Source organism: Prionailurus bengalensis, chromosome X (genome assembly GCF_016509475.1).
Source record: "Prionailurus bengalensis isolate Pbe53 chromosome X, Fcat_Pben_1.1_paternal_pri, whole genome shotgun sequence".
Lineage (NCBI taxonomy): Eukaryota > Metazoa > Chordata > Mammalia > Carnivora > Felidae > Prionailurus > Prionailurus bengalensis.
Window position 1 is genome coordinate 6883686 of NC_057361.1, and position 16277 is coordinate 6899962.

Sequence of the window (16277 nt, forward strand, 5' to 3'; positions counted from 1 at the left end):
CAGGCGGAGGTGGGGGGGAGGGCTGGCCTCATGCTGTTGAGGGGGGGTCCTCAAGCAGAAGAGGGGCTTCTGGTGCTGATGGGGACTGGAGAGTCCACGCGGAGGCAGATAAAGAAGGCACATACCGCTCCGAAAAGCTAAGCTTCCTTCGCACGCCCCTGACGCTTTGGATCAAGGTGGGGGGAGTGACGTAGCTTGGCCCCATCCTCAGGAATGCGCATGCCCAGGGCACCGTGGCCACAGTGCAGGTGTGCCCCGAGTGCTGCTGCAGCCAGGCGACTCTCTAAGAGTACAAGTCCAGAAGCTTCCTGGACGGCTTTTCTAGAGCAAAAGGGCGTCCTTGACCAGAAGGGAGGTGTCCCGTGGCCGGGCGGTCTGTGGTGTCCCGGGAAAACACCGCCTTGCTTTTTCTATGGATCTTCCCATGTGGCCTGTAACTCCAATGCATGCGACGATATTTTGCCCATAAATACATTTAAAAACTTAAAATATATACCTATAGATCCACCTGGATAGACCTATATTTCAACTGATACAAAGATTCTAACCTGGGAAATGGTGTCAGTCAGGGCCAAGGAGTCCTTAGACCAGGTCACTGCTCAGCACAGCATGGGGACCAGGGGCTACGTCATCAAGACCTTGCTCAAGAGCATTTGCTAGAGGTGTTGTTCAGACAGCACGCGAGCCAGGCCTGGAGCTCAGTTACGACGACTTTATTCACTTTTCTAAGGACCTGGGTCTGGCCTTTACATTATAGGCAACCTCAGAAGAGTGGAGAGTAGCTGCTATGTCTGGTCTGGAAGGGATTCTCTCTCTGTTCCCAAGCTCGTGCTCACGGATCGCGTCTCTTACCACGGCTCCTCCTCGGGAAGGAACTGTTACAACACGGTGAGGACGGGAAGGTTTGTGGGGAGAATGCAGTTCTCAAGAGTGAGAAACGCAGAACCTGAGGATGGGGGGACCAGACCCCTGTCACGTCCCCCTCAGAGGTCTCCCTGGGGTTCGGGAACAGATTCCACCTCATTTTCATTGCGGGACCCGCTTGTGACATGGATTTCAACCGTGCTGGCGTCGGAACCTGGGGAGAAGAGGGTCTCTTGTCAGCAACTGATGCAGGACCTCGCGGCCATTTTCTGCCCCTTTTCCCAAGCGTCTGCCCTGGGCAGCCACGTGTGCGTCTCAGCAGAACCGCGTGGATGCCACAGACCAAACAGAAACCACGTGGGCCAACACGGGGGCTTCGGGGCCCTGTGCTGTCGGACCGAGGAGCACGGGATCACGGTGCGCTTGGGTGACCATCGGGACAGCTGCCACGGGGGTGGGGGGGGTGCGAAGGTCACCAGGGCCCCACGGGGCCCACACGGAGGAGACCGCCAGCCTCTGTCACACGAAAACACCTCCAAGTGGTCTTTTCATGCTTGCTGCCACGTGGTTCCAGGAAGAAAAGGCGGGTGAAGGACAGCAGAATTATTCCTCCCAGAAGAGGAATCTTGAAGATGTGTTCAATCGTTCTGGTAACACACCTTCCTTCAGAACCTGGGGGCGTCCTTTGGAACAGACCTCAGAACTCTTTTTTCATTCTGCAAGTATCCAGGCGTGCCTCCTACATGCCAGGTTCCAGGTTGGATGTGGGCAGTTGAGATGAAGACAGAAAGAAGGGTGGCCTTCTCAACTGCGCGTGGGGCAAGTGAGTAACCTTCACAAAAACCTCCAAATCCCAAACTCTCTCCACCAGTGGACCTTGCCGGTCAGTGTAGTCTCCACTCACGTCCCTCTCTGTTCACTCCCAATGCTCAGGCACACTGGCCTCTCTCTCTCGCTCCCGACTCAGTCCTGCCACAGGGCCTTTGCACAATCTCTTCTGCCTGTAAAGCTCTTTTCCAGATTTTCTCATGGCTCCCTTCTACACCTCACTCAGATCTTAATTCAAATGGCCCTGGGAGAACCTCATCCTCAGGGAGAAATCCAGGACACCCGACCTGAAATCACTCCGCTGCCCCGTATGGCTCTGTTTTTCTCCATGGTATTTCACTACCCGAAAGATGATCTAATCGTTTGTATTTTTCATTCTGTCTCTGCTGCTACAGTGGAAAGTCCCGTTAGATGAGGGGTCTGTCGTACTCACCGTGGTAGTGCCTGAAACAGCACCTGGCACATGGAATGTGCTCAATACACAAGTACTGAACGGATAAGCACAGGGCAGCAAGTGCCCTGCCATCAGCAGGGTGCAGCACCAGTGCCCCGGGGAATTGGGACTGATGAGTAAGAAGAACGGCGGGAACCAGCACAACTTAAAAAAGAGACACGTGCACAGCTGTGGGGAACGCGTAAGGAAGAACAGAACATTAGCGTTCTCTGGAAAAGACAAGGCAACAGGAGAGCTGTCTGCGGAAACGCCTCGGAAGGCCTGGGTTACGGGAGGACACGCCGATGTGACCGAGAAAAACCCAGCACGGTGCTGCAGCGCCCTCCCCCCACCGTACTCCGACCTTCCTCCCGGTGCCGGGCGAACAGGAAATCTGGGAGAACACGGGTCTGGGTAAGTCAGACCAAGTTCGATGAGCCCCATGAAGAGAGGTGAATTTAGCGGGCAGTGGGAGGACCCACGCCGGCCATGGAGGCCGCAGGCGGACCCTGAGGAGAGTCTGGGGTGCCGGCAGGGATGGTGGGAGACCCGCTGCTTGCATCAGTGAGCCTGCGATTCCAGGAAACCAGGCACAGCTGGGAAGAGACACTTCCAGGACCGCATTCCTGCCGGAGAAGCTGGTGGCAGGCACTTCAAAAAGACCGCATTTTCACAGGGTCACCCGCTGTTTATGAGGACACCCTGAGCTCATGGGAACTTGTCTGTGTGACTTCTGCGGTCCTTACAGAGACTGCAGGGGAATACCGCACGGTGGCTTGTGATCAGGGTCCGGGCTTTAGACATCTCCCCGTGACCTCACACTTCGGGGCTTGCTCTGGATCCTGTGGCTTTTTCAGAGTTCCGGGTTCTTTCATCCTCCCCCAGAGACCCCGCAGAGGAAATCCATTTGCACCACGACAACTTTCTCAGATGCCAGTGCTGCTGAAGCCACGGCCCCCGAGTCCAGCCCTGCCTGCGCGGACTTCAGTGGGTCCGGCAGGCCTAGACCTCCATGGATCCTCTCTTCTGCTCATGAAGGTCTCCAGAGAGAACACGCTGGCCGAGTGAGCAAGTCTCTGAGAAGATAATCCAATGAGGCTATTGGGAGATTGGGACGAATTCCATCGGTGCAAAGGGCAAGTACCTGACGAGTGTCCCTGCAGGAAAGGCAGATGCCCACAAGCTCGTGGCGCCCAAGGGCCAGCCCCCTTCCTAGTGACTCTCGAATGACCCTCGCAAGCCCCAGACAGGTGCTTGGGAACGTCGCGGCCCCATGGAGACCTGAGATTCGGGAAGGCACCTCACCTGTTGCTCCCGGATCCCCTGAAAGCCCGCAGCCCTCGATCAGAAAGCCCCGTCAGTGGGCACCCATGAGCCACAGAGAACACAGGGCACCAGGGCCTGGATCCCCTTCAAGTGTTGAACTGGATCCAGGGAGCACGAGAGTCAGAGCCCCGGGCACACTCTCTTCCACACTTCCCTAGCAAGTGCCATCCACAGGGCCACCTGGTGTTACATTCAGGAGAAGAGCAAGTGACAACAGGGAACCAAGGGTAAGACAAGGAATTGTGGGAGCGAGAACTGTGGACGACACAAGGGAATACAGGAGGGAACAGAACTATGGGAAAGAACGGGAATTCTGGAGAGAATGAGGAACTATGGGAGAGAGGTGGAACCTGGGGGGAGACGGAGCTGTCAGGGACGATAAGAAATTAAGGGAGAGAGAACTGGGGGAGAAACAGAATTGTGGGAAACAGGCAATTGTGAGAAGGAATTATGGGGAAGAACAGAGTAGTAGCAGAAACAAAATTTTACAAGAGACAGGATGTGGAAGAGAACGGCACTGTAGAAGAAAACAGACTTGTGAGAGACCATGAAGAACCCAGAACTGTGGAGGAAAGTGGGGACGCCGTGGGAAAGAGGACTGGGAGAGACCTAGGCTATGGAGAATACGGAGAACTGTGGGACAGACAGGGCACTGTAGGACAAAAGGGATCGTGGAAAAGAATCGCGGGAGAGAAGGAACTGCAGGCGGCCAGGGACTGTGAGTGAGACAAGGAATCATGGGAAAGGAAGTCGAATCGTGGGACAGAGACAGAATTACGAGAGGGGCGCCTGGGTGGCTCAGTCGGTTGAGCGTCTGACTCTTGGTTTTGGTTCAGGTCACGATCCCAGCCAGGGTGGTGGGATCGACTCCTGCGTTAGGCTCCTTGCTGAGTGTGGAGCCTGCTTAGGATTCTCTCTCTCCTCCCTCTGCCCCTCCCCCCATTCGCACTCTCTCTCTCTCTCTCTCTTAAAAAAACAATTATGTGAACAAAGGGATTATAGAGAAAGGGGAATTGTGGGAAAGACAAGCATTGTGGGAAAAAGGGAATGGTGAGAAAAATAGGGCCCCGTGCGAAAGACGAGAGCAGGGCAGTGAAAGGGGAACTGTGGGAGCAACAAACGGTTATGGAGAAAGGGTATTGGGAAGAACGAGGGAAACTGTAGAAGAAATGTATTATGGCAGAGACAGGAAATAGTGGGAACAATCTTGGTGGATGATGAATCGTAAGGTAGACGGGCAGTGTGTTTTTTGCTTGGTTTTTTTTTTTTCTTTTGGTTGTCCACTGATATTTTTTAAAGTTTTTATTTAAATTCCAGTTAGTTAACGTAACTATAATACTAGCTTCAGGTGTACGATATCGTGATTCAACAAGTCCATACAACACTCCGTACTCCTCACAACAGGTGCACTCTTTAATCCCCATCACGTATTTTACCCACCCACCCATCACCTCCCCTCTGGTGACCATCCGCTTGTGCTCTATAGTTAAGACCCTGTTTCCTGGTTGGCGTCCCACCCCCTGCTTTTTTTGGAATTGGTCTTTCTCTGACTCATTGCTTTCGCTCAGCATAATACTTCTCTAGCTCATCAAACGTGTTTGATGTTGCAAATGGCAAAGTTTCAGTGGACAGTTGGGCTGTTCCCGTGGCGTGGCTATTGTAGACGATACTGCAATAAACATCAGGGTGCGTATATCCCTTTGAGTTAGTATTTTTGTATTCTTTGAGTAAATACCTAGTAGTGTGATTGATGGATCATAAGGTAGTTCTCTTTATAACTTTTGAGGAAACTCCATACCGAAAAACACAAAGTCAAACACCACAAATTTTGAAAGATGCACTCGATGTTTATTGCAGCATCATTTGCAATGACTAAATTAGGGAAGCGACTCAAGTATCCATCAACAGATGAATAAAGGGATGGTATATACATAAGGTAAAATATTTAATTTCATTAAAAGAATGAAATCTTGCCATTTGTAACAAAATGGATGGAGCTAGACGGTATAACGCTAAGTGGAAAAAGTCAGAAAAAATACCATATGATTTCACTCATCGTAGAATTTAAAAAACAAAACAAACAACGGGGGGGGGGAGACAAAAACATCAGACTCTTAAATATAGAGAACTGATGGAACCAGAGGGGAGGTGGGTCGGGGGAGGGGTGACAGGTGAAGGAGATTAAGAGGACACTTCTGGTGATGAGCACTGAGGTACAGAATTGCTGGACTGCTATGCTGTACACCTTAAACGGACACTGTAATTATATTGGAATTTAAAAATAATAAAAGTACTAAATCAACAACCAAAAACAAAACACAGCAAACTCTGGGCGAGAACAACGAAGTGTGAAAAGACACAGGGTTATGGGAGAGCAAGACCCGTGTGAGAAAAGGGGAGTCGCGCGAAGCAACGAAGAACCGTGGGAGGCCAAGCAGTGCAAGAGTGACAAGAAATTGAGCGAGAAGAGAGCTGTGGGACATAAGAGGATTATAGGGGAGACAGGGCACTGTGCGTAAGACAAGGGATTACTGGAAAGAAACGATTTTCATTAAGAGATGGCATTGCGGGGGGGGCGGGGAGGGTGGGTGCCTGGGTGGCTCAGTTGGTTAAGCCTCTGACTATAAAAAAAGAAAACCTCTTTTACTTATTTTGAGAGAGCGAGAGCGCGTGCGCTCGCGTGGGCGTGCAACCGGGGAAGGGACAGAGAGAATCCCAAGGAGCCTCCGCACAGTCAGTGCAGAGCCTGACGTGGGGCTTGAGCCCCCGGACGGTGAGATCATGGCCCAAGCCCGAATCAAGAGTTGCGTATGTACCTACTGAGGCACCCAGGCACCCTAACTCTTAATTTTGGCTCAGGTCATGATGTCATGGTTGTGAGATCAAGCCCCATGTTGGGCTCCAAGCTGAGCACGGAGTCTGCTTGGGATTCTCTCTCTTCCTCTCCCTCTGCCCCACCCCCACAAACTCTCAAAAAAAGAAAAGGAATTGCTGAAATATGGGGTTAAAGCAGAGAATCTTGGGAGAGCGCATCATGGGAAAGACCAGGGATCACGGGGCATCAAAGGGGAGTTTTCGGGAAAAGGGAATTCTGGGACAGAGAACTCCGGATGAACATGGAATTGCAGTAATAATGCAGTTTTAGAAGAAAGGGGAACTGTAGGAACAAGAGGGCTTATGTGAGACAAAGAACTGGGGGACAAAATACGGAACTGTGGGAAAAACAGTATTACGAGACAGATGGGAATAGTGGGAAAATGAGATTACGGGAGAGAATTATGGGAGACACAGTTAATGTGAGAAAAGAGGAACAGAATGTGGGAAAAACAGGATTGCAAGAAAGATGAAAAGTGGTCAAAATCACAAGTATTGGGGCGCCTGGGTGGCGCAGTCGGTTAAGCGTCCGACTTCAGCCAGGTCACGATCTCGCAGTCCGTGAGTTCAAGCCCCGCGTCGGGCTCTGGGCTGATGGCTCAGATCCTGGAGCCTGTTTCCGATTCTGTGTCTCCCTCTCTCTCTGCCCCTCCCCCGTTCATGCTCTGTCTCTCTCTGTCCCAAAAAATAAATAAACGTTGAAAAAAAAATTTTTTTAATAAAAAAAAATCACAAGTATTGAGAAAAATACAGACTTCTGAGTGCCAACAGATTCCCGAATTGTGGGAGAAAATTGTGGGCAACGGAAGGAAAGAAGGACTTGTGAGAGCAATAAAGTATTGTGGGAATGACAGCGGATCATGGAAGAGAAAGGGCAACTGTGGGAGACTGTAAAACAAACTCTAGGAAAACTGTTTTGTGGGACAGATTAGGAATGTGGGAGGGACAACAGATTATAGGAGAAAAATAATTCGATTGTGGGAGAGGTAAGCAATTGTGAGACCAAATAAATTAACAAGGAAACAAAAGGCAACACGATATAAAACAATCACCAAGGAAAATAGAGATTTGTGCCAAACAAAAAGGACACCAGGATTGTGAAAGAAAAGAAGGAATTTTGAGGGGAAAAAAAGGGTATTGTGGGAGAGACAGGGAATTGTGAGAAAAACATAGGCTCATGGGGGAGAGAAGGAAATTTGGGGAGACAGTTATGAGAACAAGGAATTATAGGAGAAACACGAAATTGTGTGACAAAATATGGTAGGGAAAGGAATTAGGAAAATAAAGCATTGTGCGAGAGAATGGAAAAATGTGGAATACACAACTTTGCTACCAATGAAACTATGAAGAATAGAGAACTGTTGAGCCAGTCGAGAAGAGGCAGAATGTGATTTGTGTGGGAATGACAAGGGATCACAGGAATTGTTAGAGAAAAAAAGAAACTGGGAAAAATTGTGGGAGGATAGAGAGCTGTGGGAAAAGGACTGGATTGCAGGGGAGCTAGGGAATGGTGGGAGAAGAAACTGGTGTACTAGAAGTGGGGAACCGCTGCAGAAATTATAAGGATTATAACTGGATTATAAGGAAAGCAATGGGTTCTCAGGGAGGTGAGGACTAGAGGTCAGCAGGAAAAGGGCAGAGAGTGGAGGAGAAGCAACGGATTATGAGACAGGCCAAGAATGGGAGAGGAGCAGTGGATTGTGGGAGAAGCCGAGATGGGAAAGGATTGTGTAGAGTTCGTTAACGGTGGTTAAGCAAGGCACTGTGGGAAAAGCAATGTATTCTGGGAAGGTCCAAGATGGCGGAGAAGCAAAGGATTGTAGGAGGGGCCAATATGGCAGAGAAGCAAAAGATTCTGGTACAGTCCGTTAACAGTGGCTAGGCAGTGAATACTGGGAAAAGCAATGGGTTGGGGCAGAGACCAAGATGGCGGAGAAACAAAGGATTGTGAGAGAAGCCAAGATGTTGGAGAAGCAAAGGATTCTGGTAGAGTCCGTTAGCAGCTAGGCAATGAACTGTGGGAAAAGCAATGGATTGTACGAAGGGCCAAGATGGCGGAGAAGCAATGAACTGTGGGAGAAGGAATGGATTGTGGGAAGGGCCAAGATGACAGAAAAGCAAAGGATTGTGGGAGAATCCATTAATGGTGGTTGGGCATAGCACTGTGGGAAAAGCTATGTACTCTGGGAAGGGCCAAGATGGCGGAGAAACACAGGATTGTGGGAGAAACCAAGATGGCGGAGAAGCAATGAACTGTGGGAGAAGCAATAGATTGAGGGAGGGGCCAAGATGGTAGAAAAGCAAAGGACTGTGGGAGAGTCCGTTAACGGTGCAGCAAAGCACTGTGGGAACAGCAATGTATTCTGGGAAGGGCCAATATGGCAGCGAAGCAAAGGATTGTGGGAGAGTCCGTTGATGGCGGCTCAGCAAAGCACTGTGGGAAAAGCAATGTATTCTGGGAAGGGCCAAGATGGCAGAGAAGCAAAGCTCTGTGGGAGAAGCAATGGCTTGTGGGAGAAGCCATGATGGCGGAGAAACAAAGGATTATGGGAAAATCTGTTAACGGCAGTTAAGCAAAGCACTGTGGGACAAGCAATGTATTCTGGGAAGGGCCAAGGTGGTGGAGAAGCAAAGGATTCTGGTTGAGTCCGTTAATGGCAGCTAGGCAATGAACTGTGGGAAAAGCAGTGGATTGTGGGAGAAGTCAAGATGGCAGAGAAGCAATGAACTGTGGGAGAAGCAATGGGTTGTGGGAAGGCCAATGGTGAAGAAGCAAAGGACTGTGGGAAAGTCTGTTAACGGCATTCAGCAAAGCACTGTGGGAAAGGCAATGTATTGTGGGAAGGGCCAAGATGGCGGAAAAGCAATGGACTGTGGGAACGGCCAATGGCGGAGAAGCAGAGGACTGTGGGATACTCCGTTAATGGCAGTTCAGCAAAGCACTGTGGGAAAAGCAATGTACTGTGGGAAGGGCCAAGATGGCAGAGAAGCAATGGACTGTGGGAGAAGCCAAGACGGCGGAGAAGCAAAGGATTCTGGTAGAGTCCGTTAACGGCAGCTAGGAAATGAACTGTGGGAAAAGCAGTGGATTGTGGGAGAAGATGGCGAAGCAATGAACTCTGGGAGAAGCAATGGGTTGTGGGAGAAGTCAAGATGGCGGAGAAGCAATGTACTGTGGGAGAAGCAATGGATAGTGGGAAGGGCCAATGGCGGAGAAGCAAAGGATTGTGGGACACTTAACGGTTCAGCAAAGCACTGTGGGAAATGCAACGTATTGTGGGAAGGGCCAACATGGCAGAAAAACCATGAACTCTGGGAGAAGCAAAGGGTTGTGGGAGAAGTCAAGATGGTGGAGAAGTAATGAACTGTGGGAAAAGCAATGGATTGTGGGAAGGGCCAAGATGGCGGAGAAGCAATGGACTGTGGGGGAAGCAATGGGTTGTGGGAGAAGTCAAGATGGCGGAGAAGCAAAGCACTGAGGGAAAAGCAATGTATTGTGGGAAGGGCCAAGATAGCGGAAAAGCAATGGATTGTGCGAAGGCCAGTGGTGAAGAGGCAAAGGACTGTGGGACACTCCGTTAACGGCTGTTCAGCAAAGCACTGTGGGAAAAACAATGTATTCTGGGAAGGGCCAACATGGCAGAAAAGCAATGGATTGTGCGAAGGCCAATGGTGAAGAAGCAAAGGATCGTGGGACACTCTGTTAACGGCAGTTCAGCAAAGCACTGTGGGAAAAGCAATGTATTGTGGGAAGGGCCAAGATGGCGGAGAAGCAATGGACTGTGGGAGAAGCAATGGGTTGTGGGAGAAGTCAAGATGGTGGAGAAGTAATGAACTGTGGGAAAAGCAATGTATTGTGGGAGGGCCAAGATGGCAGAAAAGCAATGAACTGTGGGAGAAGCAATGGGTTGTGGGAGAAGTCAAGATGGCGGAGAAGCAAAGCACTGTGGGAAAAACAATGTATTCTGGGAAGGGTCAACATGGCAGAAAAGCCATGAATTGTGGGAGAAGCAATGGGTTGTGGGAGAAGTCAAGATGGTGGAGAAGTAATGAACTGTGGGAAAAGCAATGTATTGTGGGAAGGGCCAAGATGGCGGAGAAGCAATGGACTGTGGGAGAAGCAATGGGTTGTGGGAGAAGTCAAGATGGTGGAGAAGTAATGAACTGTGGGAAAAGCAATGTATTGTGGGAAGGGCCAAGACGGCGGAGAAGCAATGGACTGTGGGAGAAGCAATGGGTTGTGGGAGAAGTCAAGATGGCAGAGAAGCAAAGCACCTTGGGGAAAGCAATGTATTGTGGGAAGGGCCAAGATGGCGGAAAAGCAATGGACTGTGGGAGAAGCAATGGGTTGTGGGAGAAGTCAAGATGGTGGAGAAGTAATGAACTGTGGGAAAAGCAATGTATTGTGGGAAGGGCCAAGATGGCAGAAAAGCAATGAACTGTGGGAGAAGCAATGGGTTGTGGGAAGGCCATTGGTGAAGAAGCAAAGGACTGTGGGAAAGTCTGTTAACGGCATTCAGCAAAGCACTGTGGGAAAAGCAACGTATTGTGAGAAGGGCCAACATGGCAGAAAAGCCATGAACTGTGGGAGAAGCAATGGGTTGTGGGAGAAGTCAAGATGGTGAAGGAATGAACTGTGGGAGAAGCAATGGATTGTGGGAAGGGCCAATGGCGGGGAAGCAAAGGATTGTGGGAGAGTGTTAACGGCTGCTCAGCAAAGCACTGTGGGAAAAACAATGTATTCTGGGAAGGGCCAACATGGCAGAAAAGCCATGAACTGTGGGAGAAGCAATGGGTTGTGGGAGAAGTCAGGATGGAGAAGCAATGGATTGTGGGAAGGGCCAATGGCGGAGAAGCAAAGGATTGTGGGAGAGTGTTAACGGCTGCTCAGCAAAGCACCGTGGGAAGAACAATGTATTCTGGGAAGGGCCAACATGGCAGAGAAGCAATGAACTGTGGGATAAGCAATGGGTTGTGGGAGAAGATGGCAGAGAAGCAAAGCACTGTGGGAAACGCAATGTATTGTGGGAAGGGCCAAGATGGAAGAGAAGCAATGGACTAGTGGAGAAGCAAAGCACTGTGGGAAAAGCAATGTATTGTGGGAGGGCCAAGATGGCAGAAAAGCAATGGATTGTGGGAAGGCCAATGGTGAAGAAGCAACGGACTGTGGGACACTCCGTTAACGGCTGTTCAGCAAAGCATTGTGGGAAGAACAATATATTCTGGGAAGGGCCAACATGGCAGAGAAGCAATGAACTGTGGGAGAAGCAATGGGTTGTGGGAGAAGTCAAGATGGTGGAGAAGTAATGAACTGTGGGAGATGCAATGGATTGTGGGAAGGGCCAATGGCGGAGAAGCAAAGGATTGTGGGACACTCCATTAACGGTTCAGCAAAGCACTGTGGGAAACGCCAAGATGGCGGAGAAGCAATGGACTGTGGGAGAAGCAATGGGTTGTGGGAGAAGTCAAGATGGTGGAGAAGCAAAGCACTGTGGGAAAAGCAATGTATTGTGGGAAGGGCCAAGATGGCGGAAAAGCAATGGATTGTGGGAAGGCTAATGGTGAAGAAGCAAAGGACTGTGGGACACTCCGTTAACGGCTGTTCAGCAAAGCACTGTGGGAGAAGCAATGGATTGTGGGAAGGCCAATGGTGAAGAAGCAAAGGACTGTGGGACACTCCGTTAACGGCTGTTCAGCAAAGCACTGTGGGAAAAACAATGTATTCTGGGAAGGGCCAACATGGCAGCAAAGCCATGAACTGTGGGAAAAGCAATGTATTGTGGGAAAGGCCAAGATGGCGGAGAAGCAATGGACTGTGGGAGAAGCAATGGGTTGTGGGAGAAGTCAAGATGGTGGAGAAGTAATGAACTGTGGGAAAAGCAATGTATTGTGGGAAGGGCCAAATAGGCAGAAAAGCAATGAACTGTGGGAGAAGCAATGGGTTGTGGGAAGGGCCAAGATGGCAGAGAAGCAAAGGATTGTGGGAGAAGTCAAGCTAGCAGAGAAGCAAAGGATTTGGTAAAGTCTTAACGGCAGTTAAGCAAAGCACTGTGGGACAAGCAATGTATTCTCGGGAGGCCCAAGATGGCGGAGAAGTAATGGACTGTGGGAGAAGCGATGGGTTGTGGGAGAAGCCAAGATGACGGAGAAGCAAAGGATCATGGGAGAAGCCAAGGGTTCTGGTAGAGTCCGTTAACGGCAGCTAGGCAATGAACTGTGGGAGAAGCAATGGATTGTGGGAAGGGCCAAGATGGCGGAGAAGCAGTGAACGGGTGGGAGAAACAATGGGCTGTGGGAGAAGTTAAGATGGCACAGAAGCAATGGATTGTGGGAATGGCCAAGATGGCAGAGAAGCAAAGGATTCTGGTAAAGTCCGTTAAAGGCAGCTAGGCAATGAACTGTGGAAAAAGCAATGGATTACGGGAAGGGTCAGTAATGGCAGAGAAGCAAGGGACTTGGGGAGAATCAAAGGATTGTGGGAGAAGTTGGTAATGGTGGTGAAGCAGTAGACTCAGAGAAGCAAGGGACTGTGGGAAAGGCCAAGACGGCAAGAAGCAATGAACTGTGGGAGAAGCAAGGAGTTGTGGGAGAAGTAATGGATGGCTTAATGCATATGGGAAAGAACGAATAACCGCATTTAAAAATTTTCTGGGGTTCCTAAGACAGAAACCAACCAAGTTTAGGTTTGTGAGAAGTCCCATTTTTCTTAACTTTTAGTCCCGAGGCAAATTTCAATTCCTTGTGAAGATATTTTACATGACACTGTCGTAAGAAATTACACACAGATCCCCTCAATGGAAACTTGCTACAGTCACAAAACATGATCATCAAATCAATTCTCCCACACCAGGTAGTCCTCTAAGCAAACCTACAGTCTGTACTTAAAAGCCTTATGTAGGCCTTTGGGGACACAGATAAAATGCAAGCTCTTTAGCAGAATCTACAAAAGTCCTTCATCATCTGTTCCCAGGCTGCCTCTCCGGATCCGGAAAACCCATGACACCATGTCGTGCTGAGGCCACCCCAAACCACATGTAAACATTCTGCTCTGTGTCTCTGGCCCTTCTCCTCTCCCATTCAGGTCTCCTGTGAAACACCACGTCTGAACATCTCCAGAAACTCTCACCCATGCGCCCCAAACCAGCATACATAGCTGCATTTTCTGCGTTTAACACCTCACATTTTTCACAACAAAAAATAGCACTGTGGGGGCACCCGGCTGGCTCAGTCAGTAGATCATGCAACTTTTGATCTCGGGGTGTTAAGTTGAAGCCCCATGTTGGGGGAAGAGATTACTTAAAATCTAAACAAATAATAAATAATAAAATAATAGCACTGTCTTACTTCTAAGTTTCATACATGATACTTCTCAAGAACACTCACCCTCCTTGACCAAAACGGTGTTGACCATACAGCAGATGCTCAAAACCCCTTTGTTGAAGATCAAATTAACTTACATTAAGTGCCTAGTAAGCACCTGACACCACGTCAGATATGTACTAATGGAGGTTCAAGGTGAGCCTATTGGCCTTAGAGCGAACCTCAAAGTTGTAGATGCTTCAGAGCAGGACAAATAAGTCCATTCATCACAACAGTACAAATGGAGAGACCTGTGTTTACTGCTTTGAATTACATATCTGGGCCTTTTCTCACACATGTAACAGTATTTTCTGCATTACACATGGTTCCCTGTTACTGAAGAAACCTTTATTAAAGCAGTTGGGGAAAAGGAGGAAGGAGATGCCCAAGACAAAGCCGGATCTCAACCCCAAGATGGCCTCTTTAGAAGACATGGCTGCCGCTTACAGCAAGCAGCACGTGGCCTAGGGTAGAATACCCAGAGTCGGTTGTGGGGGAACCACTCTGCCTGGGCTGTTACCCTACATGTGCCAACACCTCTTTAGCCCAGACTGAACTGCCTTGGTAGTTTAGATGCAGCCTAGAAATATGCACTCTGTTTTGCTTCTGAATTCCACTCCTTACCAACATTTGCCCCATTTTCCCCTCAAACTATGAGTACGTAAGATTATTTATCACTAGAGTTAGAGTTACTGAATGTCAGCACCACTGAACACAGCATACGATCTATTTGATCTTATGAAAAATTACCATCGTCAGCACCCTGTTAGAGGTAAACAAATCCTAAGTGAGGTTTGCCAGCAGGGCTTCTTGTCAGCTCACCTGGACGGGGCCGAGTGAACAGTCCTGTGCCCAGATGCCACTAACCCTTCCTTGAAGCTACCATGACAGGTCTTGCCTGGCAAATCCATTCCTTTTACTTCCCTCACATGTCACCTAGCTTCTGATAAGCTTAATAAACGTTGCTATTATTCAAGGACAGAGAACTTCACTCCTTATGCATTCTTAGCACCCAAAATGTTCAAGATCTCAACTCTTTTTCCCCAGCTCTACTGAGATGTCATTGACATAGTACCTCAACACTTACATTATTAAGAATTCTTTCAATCTTTTACCTAATGACTCTTATTTTTCAGTTAGGCCTCCAGTTAGCCATGACCTGCATGACCTACATATTTTGCATCAAAAATCTGTAAATTAACATCATCATTACAAGCAACCACTGAGCACTTATCATATGGAAGGGTCAAGCTTTGGGTATGAATGCAAGACGGAGAATGGAATGCATCGCGATACTGGTAGTGAACATGCATTAGTTCAACGTGCTTTCAAACAATCTCAAAGTAACACAGTGGGAAGTGGAAGGAGCTTCAGGGTCTCAGTGGAAAGAGGAGAGGTGAGGTGGCCTCCTCCCCGAAGAGCATTTGTGAGAATCAACCCACTGATCCGAAGAAGAAAGTGCTCCAAACATGTGGTCTCTCCTTGTAAAGAATTTTCTATCTTGTTACTCAATGCTAACAGCAACATATTTAGTCAAGAAGAATCTTCTGAGGGGTTAAAATCTAAGTATAGGAGAGAGGATAAAATCAATGTTACCGTAACAATAGTAACGGACATTACTCATGACTCATCTTGATTAGAATATAAGTGAGCTTATTGTAATAGTAAATTCAGAATATAGAACAAATGATAAATTATCAGGTTGTAATAGTTTAATGAAAAACATATGATGTACTTATTAATAGATATATGTGAATATATATAATTATAAAATTTATGTGATAGGTTTCGTAAATGGCAATCTTTAGAGAAACAATTATTTGAGCCTTAACTGGTACTTTCTTCCTCCTTATCAGTTGGGTTAGTGGACATAACCCCAAATAAGAATAGGAGTTGAAAAAGGGAAACATAAGTAAAAAAGATGTATACATTTTTAAGATAGGTTGATGGTACGAGGAGAAAACTTCATAAGAACAGAGCGCTAAACAGCCAAAACGTTGTGATAAAAAGTCAACTTTTACAAAGCGAAGACTCACAGATAACACAAACAGAAAAATCAATAAAGAAACAGTAGTTTTGAATGACACACTGGATTAGATGATCTAACAGATACATTCAGAACATTCCATCCTAACACAGCAGAATAGTCTTTTCAAGCGCACATGGGACATTCTCCAGAAGAGATCACGTCAGACCACAAAACAAGTCTCGACAAATTTAAAAACAATGAGGTCATACCATGCATCTTTTGCAACCACAACACAAGGAAACTAGAAATCAACCACAAGAAAAAACCTGGAAAGAGCACAGATACATGGAGGTTGGATAATCTGCTGGTCAATAACGAATGGGTCAACTAAGAAATCATAGAGGAAATCACAAATACATGGAAACATGTGAAAATGAAAACACAGTCCCAAATCTTTGGGATGCAGCAAAAGTTATCCTAAGAGGCAAGTTTATAGCAATACATGCCTACCTCAAGAAAACTCCCTGACCAAAAAAAAAAAAAACAAAAACAAAAAACCCTAACCTTGTAGCTAGAGAAGCTAAAAAAAAAAGAACAAACAAAGCCCAAGGCCAGTAGAAGGAA

At 48.1% G+C, this 16277-nt stretch overlaps 1 protein-coding gene across 3 annotated transcripts in view; it reads right to left on the bottom strand.

The window, feature by feature from the left end:
• GPR143 (G protein-coupled receptor 143) overlaps positions 1 to 16277 on the bottom strand; it is a 65047-nt gene that overhangs the window by 15145 nt on the left and 33625 nt on the right. For 2 of the 3 annotated variants that reach the window (XM_043571103.1, XM_043571102.1), the window contains one exon: positions 699 to 1078. The exons of the other annotated variant lie outside the window; for it this stretch is intronic. In XM_043571103.1, coding sequence (XP_043427038.1) covers positions 984 to 1078 — 95 coding nt within the window. In that variant the 3' untranslated portion in view covers positions 699 to 983. Of the gene's footprint in view, positions 1 to 698; positions 1079 to 16277 lie in introns of those variants that run through there. 3 annotated transcript variants of the gene reach the window in all.